The following is a 14,655-nucleotide window of genomic DNA, read 5'->3' on the forward strand; positions in this document are numbered from 1 at the left end:
TTCTGTGTCTACCCTATCATGCCTCTCATCATTTTAAATCCTTTACAGAACATAGAACAGTACAGCACAAGAAGAGTCCCCACAGCTCACAATATATAAACGATCATGATATCAAGACTACCACATCCACCTGCACGTACAGTAACCCATATCCCTCCATTACCAAGATATCCAAATGCCTATCCAAGAGTCTCTCAAATGCCACTAACATATCTGCTTCAATCACCACCCCTGGCAGCATGTTCCAGGCACTCACCACCATCTGTGTACAACAATTGCTCTGCAAATCTCCCTTAAACTTTGTACATCACTGTAAAACTGCTCTCAAATTGATTTTCCATCCAAGGAAAATGGTTCTGACTGTCTACACTATCTATGCCTGTCACATTTTATACATTTCTATCAGTTCTCCCTGCAATCTCTGGTGTTCCAGAGAAAATCATTCAAGTCTGTCCAACCTCTCCCTGTAGCTAATACTCCATAATCCGGGCAACATTCTAGTAAACCTCCTCTGCATCCTCTCCAAAGGCACCAAACCCTTCCTAGGCCAACCACGGCCTAACCAAAGTCCTATAAAGTTGCTTCATGGCTTCCCGACTCTTATATTCAATGGCCTGACCTATGATAGAAATGTACTCAATGCCTTCTTTACCACCGTATCTACATGTTGCTACATTCATGGAGTTATGAACTTGAACACATAACCCTCCATTTCCTGTATATCCATATGCCTATCCTAAAGTATTTTAAATGCCACTAACATATCTACAAGATGCCTCTATACATCAATGCTGTTGAGGGTCATGCCATGAATTGTTTATTTTCTCCTTACATTCAACCTCCCAAAGTGCAACACCACACATTTGCTCAGATTAAATGTCATCTGTCATTTCTGTAGTTGATCTATACTCTGCTTCCTTCAGATGTCTTGTCTGCTGAAACTGAGGAGGCTTTGCTTTTGTTTAGTTTCAGTTTTATAGATACAGCGTGGAAGCAGGCCCATCGGCTCTTTGAGTCCACGACCAACACTCACCCGTACACTAGTTCTATCCTAAGCACTGGGGACAATTTATAGAAGCCAATTAACCTAAAAATCAACTTGCCAGCATATTGAGAGCTGTATCTGCCCAGTTTCACCTCACCCCTGAAATGCCTTGGATGCATTTAGTTTTGAAATATAGCGTGGAAACAGGCCTTACAGCCTACTGAGTCAGCGCCCACTGAGTACACTAGTTCTATCCTACTCTAGGGGCAATATATAGAATCCAATTAAACTACAAACCTGCATGTCTTTGGATTGTGGGAGGAAACCAGAACACTGGGAGAGAATTCTTGCGTTCAGGGGGAGAACGTACAAACTTGTACAGACAGAGCCCGCAGTCAGGATTGAACCTGGGCCTCTGGCGCTGTGAGGCAGCAGCTTGACCGCTGTGCTACTGTGCCGTCCCTGGTTGTACAGGTCATGTTTAATGCGACTGCTGCTGGTTGCTGCCACCTGGAATGCTGCTTCTTCTCTCCAGGCAGCGATTCCCTTTTGCAACAATGACTGCGACACAGCGGACCGCAGAGAGTTCTGCTGCTGCACAACTCCAACAATCCAGGGTCAATCCATGGTCAATGGTGCTTTTCATGCAAATACACAGTGAAATTATTTTCTTACATACAGTCCCAAGCGCACGCCCAATTATCAAGTGTACAGAGAGTCTACTGACCCCGCATGGAAGAGGCCCCAGGTTTTGGCGCCATTTTCAAAGTCCAGTCTAGTTATTATGAGCGGTGCCCGTTCCAGGCGAGCCCCAGGCTGCTGCAGGGCCTTCAACCATCACCTTCCTTGGACGTGTGGGTTGACCAGTGGACTGACGGCCCTCTCCTTGCCCGTCCACCATTGTTCCTCGTGGGGGTGGGAGCCTCCCACAGCCGACCTTGAGTGTGCACTAAGCCCGTCCCTGGATCCCTCTCCTCTCCTCGCCCGTCGCGACCGCCTCCATCCTACTGGTCTCTGGTCTTCGGGGGACGATTAGGGGCTGGCTCGGCGGCTCCTCCTGCAGGCCTCAGTCTGCCGGGTCTTGTATTGAGCCGCAGGAGATCGGCCGCGACCCTCTGGGAGCTGCAGGCGCACGGCTACGGTGACCTGCTCTACTGTCCTACAGCTGACCTACAGTGCGTAAATTTGCACACTCTCCTGTGACCAGGGCGTCTCCTCGGGGTGCTCTGGTTTTCTCGGACATGTGCTCGACATGCTCCAAGGTGTCTGATGCACTTTATAGGAACCAAGACCAAGCAAACTTTGACACTGATCTCCATGAGATGGAAGGAAAGGACATCTGGTGAGAACAGATACTAGTAAAACATGCAAGCTCAAGGGAAAGCTCAATGATAACTCGGATGACTATTTTTCACACACATTTGTAAAAGCCAGTCAAGTCACTTTATGAGGCTCAACAAACAGCAAACAATGGCCTGTTTCCTTTATCATTGTTACTTTTTTGCACATCTTTCATTCATTGTTCTTTATCACTCTACAACATCATCTTTATCCCTCATTTCCCTTTCCCGTGCCTCTCAGTCTGAAGAAGGGTCTCAACCCGAAACGTCACCCATTCCTTCTCTCCAGAGATGCTGCCTGTCCCGCTGAGTTACTCCAGCTTTTTGTGTCCATCTTCAGTTTAAACCAGCATCTGCAGATCCTTCCTACAAGTCACACTTTACATTGGGTTTATAAATATCCTTTCTTACTCACCCTGTCCGGGCTGTGGGGCCTGGGACGGAAGGACACTCTGTCCAAGTTCACCGTTCAGCCAGAGTTGCATACGGATAAAGGGCTCACGGCCTTTCTGAGTCAGTTTGCTCCAGGGCTTGGGCCTCGACAGCATGTCACTCACGCTCCCTTGCGAAAGACCCAAAACCTGGTAAAAGGGCAGACCGCAGCAGAGAAAAACAAAGTGCCTTGTAAGTTATTCGGTTTTCTCTTACTTTTCCTTTGATTTGGCGACAGAACAGTTGATCTACACAGTGTTACATTTATAAACACGGAGACACATCAAAGCATATCAGTTATTTCAGGGGCATAAAGCTGTTTTAGTGGGTTCCTCATCCCAATGTCAGTGATACAGATGCTGTAACTACAGGAATTGAAACAATAACTTAGGCCATTGTTAAGTATCTGGTAATCCCTTCACAATCTTGAACAGTTTTGTTTCTTCCATAAATGTAATTTTCTTCCTCAGCTTCTCTATACTATTTCTTCTTTCTACTGTTCATGTGGTGTCCCATTAATATGTTGATAAAAAAGTGTTCAAACGCCACCATTTTTGTTGTGCAGAAAGTAGTCCCAACACTCAACAACCTGGACAATAAAATAAAACAAGGTGAATGACTCGTGCTATCCAAAGTAGACCTGCCAGTTGCCTTCAGCCCAATTATTGCCAGCCTCTCTTTGACATGTGAACAGTATGAGCTTGATGTGTGAATGGTCTGATCTTGTATGTGAACAGTATAATCTGACAAACTCTAACATCATTTCCCCAAACTCCAGCAGGCAGTTTCCACTTTGGCCTCTTTGAATAATCACATCTTTACAAATCCCTCACACCCAATCCAATGTAGCACAAAAGCACATTGAGATCGCAGCTCAAATCACAAATTGACCAGGGCAATTCGAGGGCAGCACAGTGGCGCAATGGTAGAGTTGCTGCCTTACAGCACCAGAGACCCATGTTCAATCCTGACTACGGGTGCTGTCTGTACGGAGTTTGTATGTTCTCCCTGTAACCACGTGGGTTTTCTCCGGGTGCTCTGGTTTCCTCACACATTCCAGATGTACGAGTTTGTAGGTTAATTGGCTTCAAGAAAATAGTGTGTAGGATAGTGTTAGTGTACAGGGTGATCGCTGGTCGGCGTGGACTTGGTGGGCCGAAGGGCCTGTTTCTGCACTCTATATCTAAAGTAACTAAACTAAAGACCATGGAAACGTCCAATGAAACTATTCAGTCGGAAGAAAATGCTGAAATTTCAAAGGCACCCCAATGACCCGAATAAGGACATCATCATTGATCCTACCAAAGATGGAACTGAACTAAACCTTCTTCACAATAAATGGGAGGCCTGAACTGAACAAGAAGCAGTCTGGGAAGAAGGCACCTTTTACCCCCACAGTGCCTCATGTTTAATCCTAATGGCAAGTGCAACAAACAAGTTAAATGACAGGACATACCTTCAAAATCTAGCTAAAATGGTATTTTCCAATTGTCGGGGCTAAAGTATATATGGTCACATCAGATGTGATGGGACATCATCACATAAGTAACTACCAATTACAAATCATAAGATGACCACATAAAGCAAAAGACAGAAGGAATCTATCATTCAGATTTAATTTCACACTATTCAAAATGCATTTTATACAATGGTTCTGGACTGGCAATTCTCTGTTAACAAGAAAATGGACGTTGTTAAGAATGAATTTGGGACTTACCGGTGTGGCTCCAGTGCAGAATGCTCCACTGCAGTCATTGGAAGTGGCCGGTGAGGAGCTGAGAGGTTGTGTAGTCAGACGTAACACCTGAGTGATGACAATTAGAATGATAAATAGTTCCTTTCTAAGTGTTATCACACTGGTGCTATGATATTGTTTGAGAAGCCAGAACCATTGTATAATGGACACCACACCCTCTGATGTGGGCTGAAGGAAGTTTGTTTATCACACTACCACATTTTGTGGTCATGCAAAATACAAACTCAATTCAAATTTATCATCTTCTTAGAGTAATATTACAGCTGGGTTATGGTCAGCAGCAAACTAAAGCAAACACATCCAACTACTTGAGTTGCTGAACAGAATTTATTTTCAGAGACAGATCTTGACACAAAATGCTGGAGTAACTCAGCCGGACAGGCAGCATCTCTGGAGAAAAGGAATAGGTGATCTTTCAAGTCAAGACCCTTCTTCAGACTGTGAGTCAGGGGAGTGGAAAATGGGAGATATAAAAGGTGATATAGAGAGATATAGGTATGTAAAAAACAACGATGATCACGGAAATCTAGAGTCCACAATGGTCCATTGTTGGCGATGGGCTAGGTGATAATGAGCAAGGAGCCCTTTCCCGTCTCTTGGTCTGAAGAAGGGCCTCGACCCAAAATGTCACCTATTCCACCGTTGGGTGAGCAGGCAGATGCATGGCAGATGAAGTTTAATGCGGATAAATGTGAGGTTATCCACTTTGGTAGCAAAAACAGGAAGGCAGATTACAATCTAAATGGCGTCAAGTTGGGAAAAGGGGAAGTACAACAGGACCTGGGGGTCCTTGTACATCAGTCTATGAAAATAAGCATGCAGGTACAGCAGGCTGTGAAGAAAGCGAATGGCATGTTGGTCTTTATAACAAGAGGAATCGAATATAGGAGCAAAGAGGTCTTTCTGCAGTTGTACAGAGCCCCAGTGAGACCACACCTGGAGTATTGTGAGCAGTTTTGGTCCCCTAATTTGAAGAAGGACATTCTTGCTATTGAGGGAGTGCAGCGTAGGTTCACAAGGTTAATTCCCGGGATGGCGGGACTGACATATGCTGAGAGAATGGAGAAGCTGGGCTTGTACACTCTGGAGTTTAGAATGTCATTGAAACATATAAGATTGTTAAGGGCTTGGACACGCTAGAGGCAGGAAACATGTTCCCGATGTTGGGGGAGTCCAGAGCCAGGGGTCACTTCTAAGAATAAGGAGTAAGCCATTTAGAACGGAGACGAGGAAACACTTCTTCTCACAGAGGGTGGTGAGTCTGTGGAATTCTCTGCCTCAGAGGCCGGTGGAGGCAGGTTCTGTAGATGCTTTCAAGAGAGAGCTAGATAGGGCTCTTAAAAATAGCGGAGTCAGGGGATATGGGGAGAAGGCAGGAACGGGATACTGATTGGGGATGATCAGCCATGATCACATTGAATGGCGGTGCTGGCTCGAAGGGCCGAATGGCCTACTCCTGCACCTATTGTCTATTGCCCTTTTCTCCAGAGATGCTGCCTGACCAGCTGAGATACTCCACCTTTTTGTGTCTATCTTCAATTTAAACCAGCACTTGCAGTTCCTTCCTACACATATAAAATCTTGCCGCTGGTTATGACCCAATCTCTATTTAATGTGCAGAAATATCAGAAAGGAATATACCAATAGAAAGACCAATTATACTGGTCATCAACATCGTTTACTCAAATCATTAACAGAATCAATGAATTGGCTAAAAGAGTTTGCACAAAGAAAAAAAGACAAATCTTTCTTGAAGACTAATCTTTGTTTTTCTATAACCTATACTGTATTTAAGAAGTATGCAAGTCATTCTGGTGAGTACCTGGAACATGCTGCTGGGTGGTGATAGTGTTGGTGGAAGCGGATATGATAGTGGTATTTTTAAGAGACTTTTGGATCAGCACATGAATATGCAGGGAATGGAGGAATGTGGATCTCATCTCATCCAGTGTGGCCCAAGTCAACAAACATATCCAATCTACACTACGTTTGGCCCATATCCCTCTAAACCTGTCCTATCCATGTACCTGTCTAAATGTTATTTAAACATTGTGATAGTATGTACCTCAACTACCTCCTCCGGCAGCTCATTCAATATACCCACTACCCAGTTTGTATAAAATGGTTGCCCCTCAGGTTCCTATTAAATCTTTCCCCTCTCACCATTCCGGTCCTCTTGTTCTGGATTCCATGTGCCTGCATATGATCCATATCTTTCTATTCCCAGTATTTCCATGTGCCTATCTAACAGCTTATTAAACACCACTATTGTATCTGCCTTCACCGCCATCTATGGCAATGCGTTCCAAGCCCCCACCACCCTCTGTGTTAGTTGAAGTTAGAGAAATCAATATTCATGTCGCTGGGTTATAGGCAGCCCATATTTTGCTTGGGCCCAGCGGTATGAACATTGACTTCTCGAACTTCAAGTAACCTTTCCTCTCTCTCCGTCCTTCTCCCATTCTAGTTGACATGTTTCACTGTCCTCCTGATTAATTTCACTGCTTGCATGCCTCGTTGTCACCTTCCCCTCAGCCAACAATAAACTATTCTACATTTCCTTGAACATTGTCTGCTTTGATCCCTCCTTTTCACACCTTACATTGTACCCTTCCATTTCTCTAGTTTCCCTCTCTCTTGAATCCCAGTCTGAGGAAGGGTCTCGACCCGAAACGTCACCCATTACTTCTCTTCAGAGATGCTGCCTGTTCCGCTGAGTTACTTCAGAATTTTGTGTCTATCTTTGGTGTAAACTAGCATCTGCAGTTCCTTCCTACACAGTTAAATCTAGGTCATTTATATATATAATCACAAACAGAGAGATCCCAGCACAGATCCCAGCACAACTCCACTGGTCACAATATCTACCTTCCACCACAACTCTCTGTCCTACGAATTAGCCAGTTCTGAATCCATACGGCCAAGTCATCGTGAATCCCATACATCTTAATCGTCCCGATCTGGATGAGGGACCATACCAAAAGCCTTAATCCATGTATACAAAATCCACCACCCACCTTCATGAATCTCCGTTGTCACCTCCGTATGTTGGTGAGACATGATCTACCACATTCAAAGCTGTGCTGGGTACGCCTAATTAGCCCATTCTCTTCCAAATGCGAGTAAATCCTATCCCAAAGAATTCTCTCCAATAGTTACCCTGTCACTGAAGTGAGTCTCACCTGCCTATAGTTCCCTAGATTCCCCTACTTCCTTTATTAAACAGCATTGGCCACTCTCCAGTCCTCTGGGACCTCACCAGTGGCTGGAGAAGAAACCTCGGCAAGGCCCCCTGCAATCTCCTCTCTTGCCTCCTTCAGTAACCTGGGATAGATCACACCAGAACTTTAATGTTCTTCAAGAGCCTCAGCACCACCTCGACCTGAAACTACCGTAGCATATTTGTATTCTGTACACTGGTCTCGTTGTCCTCCAAGTCCTTCTTACTGGTGAATACAGATGCAAAGTACTCGTTTAGCTCCTCTCCTGCATCTGAGTCAGTCTCTAAGCATAGATTCCCACCTTTACCATCACCCTGGTCATCCCCCCTTTTTTTAAACAAACATAAAAAGCCTTAGGATTTTCCTCAATCCGACTGAGCAATGACATTTAAAGGCTAATTGCCGACACGATGCCACCTTCTTAAGACTGACATACGCATCCTTTTTCTTCCTGACCAAGTTTACAACCTCCTTGGTCACCCTCACCTTGCTGTCCTTCTCCCTCCTCTTTCCTGCAACATGTTGACCCTGTACTTTGATCAGCTGGCCTTTAACCAACTCCCTCATGTTTTCCTCACCTATTCCTTTTCTCCAGAGATGCTGCCTGACCCGCTGAGTTACTCCAGCTTTATGTGTCTATCTCTCATGTCCTCTGTGGATTTAGCTAAAAACAACTGATGTCAATCTACCCTCCTTAGCTCCTGTCTAATGATATTGTAATCAGCCTGGGGTGGGAGATTGCAACCTTCCCTGTTTCGACAAATGCAATCAACCTGGTGTGCATAATCAAATAAGATTAAATAGAACAAGTTGTCCTACAACTTTAGGCTGTGCACGCCATACACAAGAAGAGAAGAAGTAATCTGCCTTGCGCCAATGAAGCACCTTCCCCCAACATCCACACCTATCCCAATTCAAATCTGTAGGCTGGGTCTCTATTCCATGGAACGTAGGAGGATGAGGGGAGATCTTATAGCAAAGGGAAGAGAACTTTATTTCGCCTTCCATCACAGTGAGGAATGTGGAGTAGTCACTGTGGTGGATGTTCATGTTAAAATGTGTTTTGGGTGATCTGTTGCTTTTTATTTGTATGACTGATTTGGCAAATGAACTTCTTTGTTGCAAAACATACTTGGCAATTAAAGTACTATTCTGATTCTGATAGAGGTGTACAAAATCATGAGAGGAATAGATCGGGTAGATGCACAGAGTCTTTTACCCAGAGTTGGGGAATCGAGGACCAGAGGACATAGGTTCAAGGTGAAGGGGAAAAGATTTAATAGGAAAGCGAACTGCAGTGTAGATTTTATATGTTACATATTGTGTTGTGCTGCAGCAAGCAAGAATTCCATTGTCCTATCTGGGACACACGACAATGAAACTCTCTTGACAGGTAACTTTTTCATACAGAGGGTGGTGGGTGTATGGAACAAGCTGCTAGAGGAGGTAGTTGAGGCTGGGACTATCCCATCGTTTAAGAAACAGTTGAACAGGTACATGGATAGGATAAATTTGGAGGGATATGGACCAAGCGCAGGCAAGTGGGACTAAGATAGCTGGGACATTGTTGGCCGGTGTGGGCAAGTTGGGCCGAAGGGCCTGTTTCCACACAGTATTAATCTATGACTCCCTGACACCCGTACTAATCAAGAATCTATCTATCTCTGCCTTAAATGTATCAACTGACTTTGCCTCCACAGCACAGAATTCCACCCTCGGACTAAAGAAATTCCTCCTCATCTTCCTAAAAGAACGTCCTTTGATTCTGAGGTTATGACCTCTAGTCGTAGACTCACCCACAAGTGGAAACATCATATCTATATCCCGCTGTATCTTCAGACAGCCTTCCTTCCTCAACTCCAGCCATCTCATGCCATTTGCAACAGTGGCCCCAGTACAAATCCCTGTGGAACTCCACTGGTCACAGACCACCAGCCAGAATGCCGCCCTTCCACCACAACCCTCTATGAGCGAGTTCTAAATCCATACGACCAAGTCACCGTCAATCCTGTGCATTTGAATCTTCTGGGTCAGCCTACCATGGGGGAATTCTTGATGTATGGATGGTCGTCTTAGACTGTAGGGTGATATAAATGTGTGTGACAAATAAGCTTAATCGAGACAAATGTAAGGTGCATTCTGGGTGTACTGAGGAGGTTCGGCACACACCATGAATGGTAGGGTCCTAGGGACTAAGGAAGAACTCAGTGCGCAAGTCCAAAGATCCTTTAAGGTGGGAGCATAGGTAGATAATGTGATTAAGAAGGCATATAGAATACCGACCTTCTCTTGTCAAGACATTCACAGGCAGGGAGGTTATGTTCCAACGTTATAAAACATTGGGTGACGTTTTGGGTCCAAACCCTTCTTCAGACTCTGAAGAAGGGCTCCAACCCATCCTTTTTCTTCAGCGATGCTGCCTGACCCATTGAGTTAATTCAGCACTTTGCGTCCTGCATGCAGTTCTAGTCACCACACCACACTACAGCGCTGGAGATGGTCCAGAGGAGATTCACCAGGATGTTGCCTGGGTGTTTCAGTTCTGAGGGGGACCTTTTTCACCCAGAGAGTGGTGAGGACCTGGAACATACTGCTGGAGCGGGAGAGTCATACAGCGTGAAAAGAGGCCCTGCGACCCAACCTGCCTATGCCGACCAACATGCCCCATGTACACTAGTCCCATCTGCCTACGTTTTATCCATATCCTTCTCAACCTAGCTATCCATGTATCTGTCCAAACTTACAAATTGTGATAAAACATTGTCTCAACAACCTTCTATGGCAGCCTGTTCCAGACACCTGCCACCCTTTGTGTAAAACAGTTGCCCCTCAGGTTCCTATTAAATCTTTCATCCCTCACCTTAAACCTATGTCCTCTGGTTCTTAATTCCCCTACTCTGGATAAAAGCCTATGAATTTACCCTATCTAATCATCTCACGATCACATACACCCCGAGAAGATTAGCCTTCATCTTCCTACGCTTCAAGAAATAAGTAGTTCTAGCCTGCTCAACCTCTCTATAGCTCAGGCCGATAGTGGTGGAAGCAGAGTCACTGACAGGGTTGAGGAAGTGTTTGGATGAGCACCTGTATCACCCAGGCACAGAAGGTTACGGGGCAAGTTAATATGAATGAGTGCCCACTGCTCAGTGTGGAAGTGGTGGGCCGAATGGTCTAGAGCAATGCCCTATACCTATCATACTCCTGCTTGCCAACGCAGATTGGTGCCCGGTCTGATAGATTTGCCGTGTTTACTGGTGTATTCAAGTCTCCAGGTCTTGTCCCATCCACAGCCTCCATCAGCCCCACTCAGTGCTCCTGCAGTTGCCACACATTCCTGGTTTACACTGTGTCAGCTTGGTGCAATATCTTCATCTACACTCGCCCATAGATCTGCAATTCAAACCTTATTCTCTCCACCTCTCTCTTTTCATTAATCATGTCCCATAAAATGAGGCCAATCTTTGGTTGTCTCTCCTGAGATCCCTCTCTATGACTTGGGTGTTCAATATTGTAATGTATCTTGGGTATTATAATGTTAGAGACAGTTTATGGAAGTTAGTGTAGGTGAATGACAATTTTAAAAACAAGACTCTTTTAAAAAATAGTTTACCTTTTCTCCGAAGATTCTCTGGCAAATCCCATTCTTGGCCAACTTCTCCTTCACCTGCCGTGTCAACTCAGCGGTGTCCACCTCCTGGTACATGTAGATCTCATACTGCTCCGGTGTTAATGGTGGCACAGAAGGCTTGTGTGGTTTTGAAATGGGAATAAGAGGTGACGAGGGCAGCGGACTGCTCTGTGGGGTCACACTGCTGCTGGCGACCACTGTGCCCAAATCAGATGCTTGAGAATACGGAGATTCTGCATTTTGCCAATCTTTCCAAGGGTCAGAGGAAGCTGCCCCTTGTAATGGATTCCCATCAATATGTCTGCCCGGATTATTAAACCTTTCTCTGCCGCTGCTATTTTCTTCTGCTCTTCCATCTTCTGCAAAGGTTGAGTTTCTTCTGTCTGGGCAGACGGTATTCCACCACTGGTCCCTCCATGTACTACCTCGACCCAGTTCATTCTTAACTTGCTTAAGCATATTGTGTGGTGTCTCTGCGATTCCATGGTGTTCTGAGGCGCATGAGTCATGTACTGTTTCCTTTTTTAACCCATGGGAAGTCTGTGTTGCGATGGTACTGGAATCCACGATGGAAGGCTTTTTCATGACTGTTAGTGAGGAAAAGATTGACGATGAAGATGCGACTTTGGATGAATGGAGGGTCACGTCAGTATGAGCAACAGGTGCTGGCTTTGGTGTTGGCTCAAGGCCTGCCTTCTGAGCTTCCATCTCACGCCTGGCCTGTTCCAGTATTGACCAGATTGCTTCATCTGAGCCACCACTGCTCGACGTACAAGGTGGCTGAGTTGAATCAACTGTAGCATACAAAATGGACACCAGTGGGCATAGCATTCACAAACTCCTGTCAGTACTGTACGCATCCCGTGAATCTGCCCTCAGACCTTTGCCATTATGTCCAAGATTATAGTTCTGGTCACCATCTATAACATGGTGCCCAAGTTCTGAGCACCATGTTATAGGAAAGATGTAGTCAAGCTGGAAGGGGTACAAAGAAGATTTACGAGGATGTTGCCAGACTCGAGGGCCTTGTAGGGAAAGGATGAGCAGGCTGGGTCTTTATTCCTTGGAGCGCAGGAGGATGAGGGGTGATCTTATAGAGGTGTACTAAATCATGAGAGGAATAGATCGGTAAATGCAAAGAATCTTTTGGCCAGAGTAGGGGGATTGAGAACCGGGGACATAAATTTAAGATTAGGAGGGAAAGATTTAATAGGCACCAGAGTGGTAACTTTATTACACAATGGGCGGTGGGTGTATGGAATGAGCTGCCAGAGGGGACAGGTACTATCATAATGTTTAAGAAACATTTAGACTGGTACATGGATAGGACAGGTTTTGAGGGATCTGGCCTAACGCGAGCATGTGGAACCAGTGTAGATGGGGCATGTTGCTTGGCGTGGGCAAGATGGGCTGAAGGGCCTGTTTCTACGCTGTATGACTAGGTAGCTATGATATTAAAGACTAGAGAGACTAAGGTGAGAGGGGCAAAGTTTAAAGGAGATATGTCGGGCACGTTTTTTTTTAAAGAAAGTGGCATTTAAGAGGCTTTTGGACTGGCACGTGTATATGCAGGGAACGGAGGAATATGGATTATGTGCAGCCAGAGGAGATACGTTTAACCTGGCATCTTGTTCGGTACAGACATTGGCGGCTGAAGGACCTGTTCCTGTGCTATACTGTTCTATGTTCTCTATGAATATCTCTATAATTTCTAATGACTAAAAAGCATGATGGTAAAGATTAGGAAGGCACAATGTGTGAAAGCAGCATCACTCATATCATTAGTATCAAGTAATCAAGTAAGTAATGACAGATTTCTACATCATAAATTCATAGTAGTATTTTGTTTTAAAACGGAGAATCTTTTTTTACAAAATCTGAGTTACGGGGCTGAGAATGAAGAGATTTATTCACAAAAACAATTATGAATTTTAGGACTCCTTTTGCATGGAGGGCTGCAGATGTTCAAGCACTCTGCAAGTTGAGGTTCTGGACAGGGTGCTACTGAGTTTTTAGTTTAGCTCATTATTGTTACGTGTACCGAGCGTGGTTTAGTGAAAAGCTTTTGTTTGCATGCTAACCAGTCAAAAAAAGACTTTACATGATTATAATCAAAGCGTTCGCAGTGCACAGATAACGAATAAAGGGTGCGACATTAGTGCAAGATAAATGCTGAAAAACACCAATTAAAGATACTTTAAAGATAGCTCTCCCAATAAGGTGGATGGGAGGTCAGGACTACTCTCTATCTGATGAAAGGGCCACCAGTTGTTGCCTGATAACAGCTGGGAAGAAACCGTTGTGAATTTGGAGGGGTGCGTTTTCACAATTCTTTACCTCTTGCCTGATGGGAGAGTGGAGAAGAGAGCGTGTCCAAGGTGAGACTGGTCCGTGATTATGCTGGTGGCCTATCTAAAGTTTAGAGGAAAGTTTAATGGAGATGTGCAGGGCAAGTTTTTTTACACAGAGAGTGGTGGGAGCCTGGAACGCACTGCCAGGGGTTATGGTGGAGGGAGTTACGATAGTGGTGTTTAAGAGGCTTTTCGATAGGCACATGGAAATGCAGGGAATAGAGGGATATGACAGATGAGATCAGTTTAACTTGGCATTATGTTTGGCACGGAAATCGTAGACAGAAGGGCCTGTTCCTGTGCTGTACTGTTCTCTGAGAAGTCATCCAAGGTCAAATAGTCTACTCCTGTTCTTATTTTCAACATTTATTTTCCATTCAGAGTAAAAGATATTACTCGTAGGTATATGTTGTGCAAGATGCTGGTACCTTGATGTCCATAGGTTGATGTTAGTTTGGAAGTTGCTCAACATTATATCCTGCTTCAGGATCATGTGTTTTATGTTCTGCATTAAGTACAAAGTACAAAGTAGGTCGGCACGGTGGCGCAGCGGTAAAGCTGCTGCCTTGCAGTGCCACAGACCAGGGTTTGACTCTGACTACGGCTGATGTCTGCACAGGGTTTGAATGTTCTCACTGTGACCCCGTGGGTTTCTTCTAAGTGCTGTCGTTTCCTCCCACACTCCAAAGACGTGCAGGTTTGTAGGTTAATTGGCGTCTGTAAATTGTCCCTAGAGTGTAGGTTAGAACTAGTGATCGCCCGTTGACATGGACCTGGTGGGCCGAAGGGCCTGTTTCCACAGTGTAGCTCTAAAACTAAACATTAGCAAATTTGCAGATGACACAAAGCTGGGTGGCAGTGTGAACTGTGGGGAGGATGCTATGAGAATGCAGGGTGACTTGCACAGGTTGGGGGAGTGGGCAGATGCATGGCAGATGA

General features: G+C 45.0%; 1 protein-coding gene across 11 annotated transcripts in view; it reads right to left on the reverse strand.

Annotated features, from left to right (window-relative positions):
• Positions 1-14,655, reverse strand: part of cux1b (cut-like homeobox 1b) — a 445,030-nt gene that overhangs the window by 125,355 nt on the left and 305,020 nt on the right. For 6 of the 11 annotated variants that reach the window (XM_055657460.1, XM_055657466.1, XM_055657467.1 and 3 more), the window contains 3 exons: positions 11,348-12,159; positions 4,475-4,561; positions 2,741-2,906 (listed from right to left, as the gene is read on the reverse strand). The exons of 1 other annotated variant lie outside the window; for it this stretch is intronic. In XM_055657460.1, the coding sequence (XP_055513435.1) occupies positions 2,741-2,906; positions 4,475-4,561; positions 11,348-12,159 (1,065 nt within the window). The remainder of the gene's footprint in view (positions 1-2,740; positions 2,907-4,474; positions 4,562-11,347; positions 12,160-14,655) is intronic. 4 more of the 11 variants (XM_055657469.1, XM_055657465.1, XM_055657461.1 and 1 more) reach the window with 2 other exon arrangements.

The sequence above is a fragment of the Leucoraja erinacea genome, chromosome 28 (assembly GCF_028641065.1).
Source record: "Leucoraja erinacea ecotype New England chromosome 28, Leri_hhj_1, whole genome shotgun sequence".
Taxonomy (NCBI): domain Eukaryota; kingdom Metazoa; phylum Chordata; class Chondrichthyes; order Rajiformes; family Rajidae; genus Leucoraja; species Leucoraja erinaceus.